Source organism: Acomys minous, assembly GCF_964271855.1.
Source record: "Acomys minous genome assembly, chromosome: 14".
NCBI classification, from domain to species: Eukaryota; Metazoa; Chordata; class Mammalia; order Rodentia; family Muridae; genus Acomys; species Acomys minous.
In genome coordinates this window covers 20760434-20770336 of record NC_140496.1, presented here as the reverse complement: position 1 = coordinate 20770336, position 9903 = coordinate 20760434, and the positions used below count along the sequence as shown (strand labels likewise).

General features: G+C 46.2%; 1 protein-coding gene across 1 annotated transcript in view; it reads right to left on the bottom strand.

Annotated features, from left to right (window-relative positions):
• Positions 1-7088: 7088 nt before the first annotated feature.
• NQO1 (NAD(P)H quinone dehydrogenase 1) overlaps positions 7089-9903 on the bottom strand; it is a 13810-nt gene continuing 10995 nt past the window's right edge. The window contains exon 6 of the mRNA XM_084757333.1: positions 7089-8094. Coding sequence (XP_084613459.1) covers positions 7789-8094 — 306 coding nt within the window. The 3' untranslated portion in view covers positions 7089-7788. The remainder of the gene's footprint in view (positions 8095-9903) is intronic.

Sequence of the window (9903 nt, the reverse complement as noted above, 5' to 3'; positions counted from 1 at the left end):
GCGCGTGGCAATCATTTTTCCTCAGATTTTGTGTTGGCCTAAATGTATCAGCAATGTGGGGAAGTGTTGGAGACAAGAAACAGCTAGGGAAGAGACATGAACCTTTTGAGTCATTATTCTGTACCTACCGCTTTGCCATGCACAATACTCAAAATATTAGTGTGACCAGATTTTTCTTCGGTTGTTCATAATGAATACATACATAGATAAATGGTAGAGTACATCAGTGAAGTAAATGTCAGTGAAAACCAGTGTCTTCCCCCTTCAGCTCCTCACTTAGAGGCCATCTCTTTATTGGGCTAATCACTTGTACTGTATAAACTGGTGTTTATTAGGCTGTAGTGAGTATAGCTACTGGTATGCTCAGTGATCTCCAGTGATATATGAGCAGATAGTTTGCAGGATTCGTGTGTGAGGGACTCAGCATGTAACTTCTTTCTTTTTTTTTTTTTTTAAGATTGGTTTATTTATTACTATATACACTGTGTTCTGCCTGCATGTACACCTGACGGCCAGAAGAGGGCGCCGTATCACATTACAGATGGTTGTGAACCACCATGTGGTTGCTGGGAATTGAACTCAGGACCTTTGGAAGAGCAGGCAGCGCTCTTAACCACTGAGCCATCTCTCCAGCCCAGCATGTAACTTCTGATTCGAGTTGCTGGGTTTAGTTCATAGCATCTCAAAACATATTAACATGTCCACTAACCAGATGATGTGTGAAACGGTGAATCAAAGAAAAACTTAATAGTAATACAAATTAGTAAAATAAATTAGTAATATAAGCGATTGTGTAGTAATAAAGGATATCATGAATATAGAATATAAAGAACTGGCTTGGCCCAGACATGGTGGCGCACACCTTTAATCCCAGCAGACAGGAAGCAGAGTAGTCAGATCTCTGATTTCAAGGTAAGCCTGTAAAGTGTATGCCAACAAAGATGAACTGAGTTGAGATCCTACCCCACCCCCAGAAAAAGCCAGATGTGATATGCATCTAACCCCAGCGCTGGGGAGACAGAACTGGGGCCTCCCAAGAGCTCATTGACCACCCAGCCTCCAATCAAAACAGACCTGAAGTCAATGTCTGCCATCCACACGCAAACATAGGCATACCTGCCACATGCACATAAACACACAGATGCACAAAGACTACACATAGTCAGAAAACGTCACCTTTAGGCTTTAATAAGTTTAAACAGCCCTGGAAAGTTGTGGCTCTCCGTCTTAACTGGGGTTGTTGGTCACCGGTCCTCAGGAACAAGAGACCAGAACCTATTAACTGAGGATTCAGATGGCCCTCAAGTATGCCTGAATGAATTCCAGGAGCCACATCAGCAAGATAGCTCAACTTTATTCTGGGTGAACAAAAGCAATATAGCCCTTGGGGTGTGGACAGGGAATTCACAGGATAGGAGTATGTAATTAGTTGAAGCTAGGAATTCCAGGGAAGCTTTATTTGCATTTGGCATCACAGAAACACAGTATCTAATCCTATAGGCGCAGAGACAGGGAGCTGTGTCAAAGGTCACACACCAGATATGGTTAGAGGCATCTGTGCCTAAAGATGTGCTCCAAGGTCAGGCAGATTAGGGGGCCCTGCTAGGGAGAGAGGGAGTCTAGTGCTGAGCTCAAGGACTCCCACCTCAAGCAGCAGGGTCCTCCCAACAGAAAGGTGTAATAACCAAAATGAAAAGGCAGCTGGGATGGCTCAGTTAAGAGCTTGTGCTGCTGGCAGGAGAAATGGCTCAGACTTTAGGAGTACTGACTGCTCTTCTAGACGTCATGAGTTCAATCCCAGCAACCACCCACATGAAGGTTCACAACCATCTATATTGTGATCTGGTGCCCTCTTCTGGCATGCAGGTGTATGTACAGGCAAAACACTGTATACGTAATAAATAATAATAAAAGCTCATGCTGCCTTGCAAAGGATCCAGTCCTATGACATTATAGTCATGAACTCACAGCAGCTAAGATTATCTACAGAAGATAAGCCAGCCAAAGCTCTAGCATGGATGGGGGAGGTACTCTTCAGGCCTCACCCCTTACTGTGGTGCCATTAGCAGCTGAGAGCTGCTCCAGGAGAGAAGGACCATTCTTTTTTAGGGTTTCTCATTCTCCAGTGGAAGGCCCCACAGCCATGCATACACGGAGAGCACTAATTGGACTTAGTGGGTTATCACACACACACACAAAGACAGGAAGTTGTGAGGGGGACTTGTTAGAAGAGATATGGAGGAAGTTGGGGGGAAACTGGGTGGATATGATATTGTATACGTACATGAAACGCTCAAGAATAAAATTTTATTTGTTAAAAAAGATACAGTCCAGGGCTGGAGCGATGGCTTAGAGGTTAAGAGCACTGACTGCTCTTCCCAAGGTCCTGAATTCAGTTCCCAGCAATCATGCAAGTACATGCAGATACAACACTGTACAATAATAAATAAATAGTAAATAAGTCTAAAGAAATCTGTTTGGTTTTTTTTTTTTTAAGATACAGTCTTTTAGATGTCCTTAGTGCAAAGGTTTTCTGTTATCCCTTTGGTGTGGTAAATCTCTTAAAACATCAGGTAAAGAATTCCTGGCCCTGAGCCGTAATCCCAGCACTCGGGATGCAGAGGCAGGTGGATCTTTCTGAGTTCGAGGCCAGGCTGGTCTACAAAGTGAGTTCAGGACAGCTAGGGCTACACAGAGGAAACCCTATCTCAAAAAACGAAAAACAACAAAAATTAAAATGCCTGGTTTCTAGTGCAGCCCTCAGGAACCAGGTTCTGTTTGGTCCATTCTGTGTTAGTTTGGTTTCTATCACTGTCATAAGTCACTGGACCAAAAGTACTTTGGGGTGGAAAGGGTTTATTTATTTCAGCTTACAGTCCCACATTGCAATCCATCACGGAGGGAAGTCAGGGCAGGAACACGGAGACGGAGCTGGTACAAAGGCCATGGCTCACTCAGCCTGCTTTCTTATTAAACCCAGGACCACCAGCCCAGGAGGGTAGCACTGCCGACAGTGGGCTGGGTTCGTCACATCAATCACTAATTAAGAAAATACAGCCAGTCGTGGTGGTGTACACCTTTAATCCCAGCAGTGGGGAGGCAGAGGCAGGTGGATTGCTGTGAGTTCGAGGCCAGCCTGGTCTACAAAGCGAGTCCAAAACAGCCAAGGCTACACAGAGAGACCCTGTCTTGAAAAAAGAAAATACACCACAGGCTTCCGTTTGGCCAATATGGTGGCATTTTCTGTTGCAGTTCCCTCTTCCAAATGATTCTAGGCTGTGGTGAGATGATGTAAGAACTAGCCCACACACCTGAGTCCTGACTCAGGTGTAACTCTTCCTAATGCTTTCCTTCTGTCCTTTCCTCCCAGATACTGGCCAGAGCCTAAACATACACATCTCCCTAATATTCTGGCTTCCTGACTCTGTCTCTGAAGTTCCACATGCCATGCAGCTCAAGTGATAGCTGACTGTTATGCTTAACTCAAAAGGTAGGGCTTGCCCTCTTCCCCTACCTAGAAATCTATAACAAACTTCTCTCTAAATCAAAAATAAAAAAATCCCTTGGTGAGATGTCAACAGCATCCACCCCTTCTAAGAGTGCAGTTAAGTCAGAATTGTTTACAACTGTGTGGGAAGGGTAGCTAAATACTCAGGTGAGGGTCCCACGACCCCCGATTAGCTCCTCCCACAAAAGAAAGTAAGTAGTCCACAAGCCCAGCTGGGAGGCTCTCTGGCAAGCTGGCCCAGCAGAAGCCCTGACGGTGGTGGCAGCGTGGCTTGGGTACCAGTCTGGTTCATCACCAGGTGAGTGCTTCTCTGGTCACGTACCTTCTGTACTGTTTTCATCTTCTCTCCCATTTCCTTGTACCTACCCGGCATGTATCATCCCATTCTATGGAAACTGCCTTTCTCCAAACCACCGAGGAGCGCTTTCTACCTGGCTAAGCCTTTTGGTCTATTCTCAGGCCTCATTTGCTTGGCTTATCATCTACAGTGTTTGCGGCACCGACTCCCTCCCCGGCACACTTTATTCCCTTGGCTCTCAGTGTAAGTGTTGCAGCCCTGTTCTGCTGGGTTCTTCTTTGCTCCAGAGGAAGTATTACAACTCCACAGAGTTACACCGCACAGCAAACTTCACATAGGAGATTATTGGGAGGGAAAAAAATCCAGGAGTGGCTGTCTCCTCCGAGGAGAAGCAGCAACGATTGAAAAGTAGGCCGGGCTTACATAGGATTTCTTAGGGTGCAGAAATTTTCGGGGTAAGGAATGGTGGGGGATTTCAAGTCCTGGGAAGCTCAGGGATTGGTGGCTTTTTTCACCTTTTTTTTTTTTCCCCTGGATTGGGCCCATGTGTCAGGATGGGAAGGCCCTCCAGGAGGAAGCTTTGGCTGAGGCGCCATCTCTAGAGGGGAAGCTGGGGAGGAGGTACCATCTGTGGCAACTCCTGAGATACCTCAGGTCGAGGCAGAGAGGGAGATGCTGCATCTTGGCAGCCATCCCTGCCATGTGCCACCCAGGGACTACACCCAGGATGCGTTCTGCTTTCTGCTTCCCTGGTATGAAGGAGATCATTTCTGGAAAGAAGCTGTGTCTACCAAGGCTATCTGACTAAAAACTTCAGTGACTGTGGAGAGGTTGGAATGCTGCAGGTTCAGAACCTAATTACAGTTTCTCATGGGCTATCTTCAGCTCCCTAGAGAGCTATTCCTTACCCATCCTGATAACAAGCAGAACATGGTGGTGGCACACGCCTTTAATCCCAGCACTCAGGGGGTAGAGGCAGGTGGATCGCTGTGAGTTCGAGGCCGGCCTGGTCTATAGAGTGAGTTCCAGGACAGCCAGGGCTACACAGAGAAACCCTGTCTCAAAAAAACTAAAACAAAACAAAACAAATAAATAAATAAATAAACCAAACCAAACCAAACAAACAAACAATCCTGATAACAAATGCCTTGGTTTGCTTTCTATTGCTAAGATAAAGGACCACAGCTAAAAGCAACTTGGGGAGGAAAATGTTAATTTTCGGCTTGCAGCTGTAATCCATTATGAGGAGGGAGGGCAGCCTGGGCCAGAATGCAGAGACTGTGAAGGAGAGATGCTTACTGGCTTCCTCAGCTACCGTGCTTATTCAACCCGGGGCCATCTGCCCAGGGGTGGACTCACCCACAGTGAGCTGGGCACCCCACACATACCAATCATTATTCAAAATGTCCCCAGACTTTCCTACCGGCCAACCGAAGAAGGCAATTCCTCAGCTGGGTCCCCTCTTCCCAGATGACTCTAGCTTGTAACAAGTTGACCAAAAACTAACCAGCGCACAGATTTTCTTTTTATTTTTTAAATAGTTACTTATTTATTATGTATATAGTGCTCTGCCTGCATGTACACCTGCAGGCCAGAAGAGGGTGTCTGATCACATTATAGATGGTTGTGAGCCACCATGTGGTCGCTGGCTGGGAGTTGAACTCAGGACCTCTGGAATAGCAGTCAGTGCTCTTAACCTCTAAGACATCTCTCCAGCCCAGTGCACAGATTTTAAAAATAGTCGGAATGTATTAGCTCTCTTCTCTACCAACCTAAGGCTAAGACAGCATCTGAGGCCTATAGTTGAGGTACCGCTGCCTGACAATACTGGCTTCTCTGATATTTCCACCAGTGACTTTTTAATATGCCTTGACCTATAACTTTGTTCTGTTAACATAAAAACTTTATGAAAGTGCTACCACATTGGAAAAGGGAATTTGAGATACACCAAATTCATGCTCACTTAGATCTGGCTCTATAATCTTGAGGTGAGAATGGTATTTTTGTGCCTGCCCTGGCCACCCCTTTTCAAACTCATCTTGACTTCAAGTATTGAAAACCCTTAGAGATCAGTGAGCAGGTGTCCTGACACAGCATCGCTTTGAAGGCCGTCTCCGTGGAAGAAGCTAATGTGTACCTCTAACTGGGCAATTCCTTACGTTCCTGGGATCCTGCTATTTGCATGTCAACTTCAACTCAGCTGTTTGAGAGGACACCTCAAACATAACGTGATGTTAGTCCTGTCCCTCCAACTCCCCGTCCTTCCCCCAAATGCTCTTTCCAGATCCTTCTTCGCCCTAGCAGATGCTCAGCCCAATTGCACTTTCGGACTCCACTTACTTCTGATCCATCATCAGAGCCTGTTAACCCTGGTCAAACACACCTGTTCCCTGAGTTGTTGTAAGAGCATCCTGGGAGGGCCGAGACCATCCTCATCCCTTACCCATGGCGGTTCACATATCTTATCCATCCATCCATCCACTCACCCACCCACCCAGACTCATTCTGTACAGTTCCTCTAGAGAACCACACTAAATCAGCCTGGTACCAGAGAATTGAGTTGATTTGTTTAAAATAATAATAATTCCAAAGCATCCAGCATAATCAAGCCTTCATATTTTCTGCTCACCTAGTTATGTATACTTTCTTGCCATTTGCCACAGGAGGGTGCCCGGTTGTAGTCTGCTTGAATTGCAACCACAGTGGGAAGAGATAAACTTCAAGGTTTGTTTATAGCCACACGTGATGGTACATGCCTATAATCCCAGCACTCAAGGAGGCAGAGGCAGGTGGATATCTGTGAGTTCAAGGCCAGCCTGGTCTACAAAGAGAGTTCTAGGACAACAAGGGCTCTTACACAGAGAAGCCCTGTCTCAAAAACAAAAACAAAAACAAACAAACAAAAACTAGACTAGGCTCACAACCAAAAATAAAAATAGAACTGTCATTGATTTCACAACATTAAAGAAAAACCTTCCAGACATTTGTATAGATGAAACTGTTTCTTTTGCTGGAAGGCTACTGGTTTTTGTTTTGGCATTTAGGATTAATTTATGTGTACACCCGTTTTTTGCTTTGTATGTATGTCTGTGCACTATGTGCATGCAGTGCCTGCAGAGGCCAGAAGAGGGCGCTGGATCCTTTGGAACAGGAGTTAGAAACAGCTGTTGTCTCTGTATAGGTTTTCTGCAGGAGCAACAAGTGCTCTTAGCTGCTGAGCCATCTCTCCATCTCAGTAGGAGGCTATTGTTTTTAATTACTGAAGGGCTTAACCGCATGCACCATCATCCAATGTGTTCATTTATTTCTAGGGGAAAAAAACAAAATCAAAAAACAAAAAACGACTAGGAAGAATGAGACAGAGACCAGTTTTAGTATTCATTTCCCAGGACCTGGGTGTGCTGTGTACAAGACAGAGAAGAGTTGCCGGGAAATCGCCCCCACCCCACCCCCTCACCCCGGGGAGGCATTTGTCAAGCAGGGCACACAGTAATTGAAACCAAGATGTATCATAAACAGACTCTAGCTTGCTAACTACAAAACAAGGCAGTCCTTCAGCCATTGTTTTCTTTGAGCAATTCCCTTCTGCCTTAAACCACAGAGATATAATTAAGAGAAACAAGTCACTAGGGAGTTGGATGCCAGCTAGCCAGGGCTAGCCCTAAGTAAAGGGGATACTTGCATAGATGGCCTGGAAGTGTATTTTTCAGCTCGCTTCTACTCTCTCTCTCTCTCTCTCTCTCTCTCTCTCTCTCTCTCTCTCTCTCTCCTTCCTATCCCAGGCCACCTGTGGCTCCTAATCTGATTTTGTTCATATTGCTGTCACAGCCATACACTCAATGAGAGAGCTGTCCAAAAATGTATGAGGCGAGCCTACTTTTCCTATCCTCATAGAACAAAGGGAAAAATGAAAGCAAGTCAGGCAAGCTGAAAAAGAAGATACCTAGCTTTAACTACATGTTGTGGGGGGGAGGAGGAAATCTTATTTTCTAGCTTTGATCTGGCTGTCCGCTGGAATGGACTTGCCCAGGTGATGGCCCACGGAAAGGCCAAATTTGTTATTTTTCTGCTCTTCTTGAATCTCCTTTTTCAGTAAGAATCCTGCCTGGAAATTTAGGTCAAACAAGCTGCTTGGAGCAAAATAGAGTGGCGTCTCATCCCAGATAGTCTCCAGACGTTTCTTCCATCCTTCTAGGATCTGCGTTCGGGCATCTGGTGGCGTGTGGCCAATGCTGTATGCCAACTGAGGTTCTAGGACCTGGAAGCCACAGAAATGCAGAATGCCACTCTGGAGAGACACAGAACACAAAGGTAAGTCACAGGAGCAGCCCGGCAGTCTGTACAGGAGCAGTCCTGCAGTCTGTACTGTAAGTGAGCCTCAAAAGTTGGTCTGGGGGCCGGGGGTGGGGGGGTGGGGGGGGTGGGGGGGAGGGGGGGGTTAGGGTGGTGGCGCACGCCTTTAATCCCAGCACTTGGGAGGCAGAGGCAGGCGGATTGCTGTGAGTTCAAGGCCAGCTTGGTCTACAAAGAGAGTCCAGGACAGCCAAGGCTACACAGAGAAACCCTGTCTCGAAAAACTAAAAAAAAAAAAAAAAAAAAAAAAAAAAAAAAAAAAAGGCGGTCTGGGGGCCAGATTCGCCGCTCTTTCAAAGACCCCAAGCTGGATTACCAGCACCCATGTGGAGTGACTCACAACCACCTGGCACTCCGGCTCTAAGAGGATGAATGACCTTTCTTAACCTCTGTGGGCACCCACATAAATGTAGCATACACACATAGAGCAATAAAATAAATAGAAATCTTTTTTTTTTTAAATCTTGCAGCTGGAGAGATGGCTGAGTGATTAAGAGCACTGCCTGCTCTCCTGGAAGACCTGGGTTTAATTCCCAGGCCCACATCATGGTTCATAACCATCTGGAACTGCTGCTCCAGGAGCTACAACGCCATCTTCTGGCCTCCACCAACACTGCATACACACAGTGCACAGACATACATCAGGCAAAAATAGAAATTAAATTAAGGGGCTGGAGAGATGGCTAAGAGGTTAAGAGCACTGACTGCTCTTTCAAAGGTCCTGAGTTCAATTCCCAGCAACCACATGGTGGCGCACAACCACCTATAATGAGATCTAACGCCCTCTTCTGGCCTGCAGGTGTACATGCAGGCAGAGCACTGTATACATAATAATAAATAAATAAATCTTAAAAAATATAGACAAGACTAGTTATCTTGCAAAAAAAAAAGAAATTAATTTAAAAATATTTTAAAAGGTGAGCTGGGCTTGCCTGAGGAGCCCTTGGGGATTGGCGTAGTTCCTTTCCTTGCCTTCTGCTCTCCCTAGTTATCACCTCGTTCAGCCTCCTTGGCAGAGCTTTTCTTTGAATGAATAAAACCTTGAAAGCGTGCCAACCTGGATCCTCTGCCAAAAGAGCCGGAAATGCTCTTACATCAGGGAGAGTGCTTGCACCTTGGCACTAGCTTATGCCAGGGACGGTGGATGTGCATTTCTCTGCCTCTCCCACATGATAAGCTCGGTCTTTACAGATCTTTCTGGTGCCCTCCTCACTCACTCACCTCTCCAGCCCCAGTCACGAGAGGACATCATCCTTAGTGTGTAAGGACCCCAGAGACCACCTCTAGGACAAGCTGGATGAGCCTGGTTCGTAACTTGTCCTGGGCAGCCAGATGTGGCAAGTCATGCCTTAAACCCAGCACCCAGTGGGCTGAGGCAGAAGAATTGCCGCAAGTTCAAGCTCACCCTTGAACTTAGTAATGAGAACCCCTTTTTAAAAAAATAAAAGAAGGGCCGGGCATGGTGCCATACACCTTTAATCCCAGCACTCAAGAGGCAGAAGCAGGTGGATCACTGTGAGTTCAAGGCCAGTGTGGGCTACAAAGTGAGTCCAGGACAGCCAAGGCTACACAGAGAAACCCTGTCTCAAAATACCAACAACAACAAAAAAAGTGAACGTAGTCAGGTGGTGGTGCACACTTCTAATTCCAGCACCGTGGAGGCAGAGGCAGGCAGATCTCTGAGTTCAGTGACAGCCTGGTCTACAGTGAGTTCTGGGACAGCCAGTGGCATGAATCTGTAATC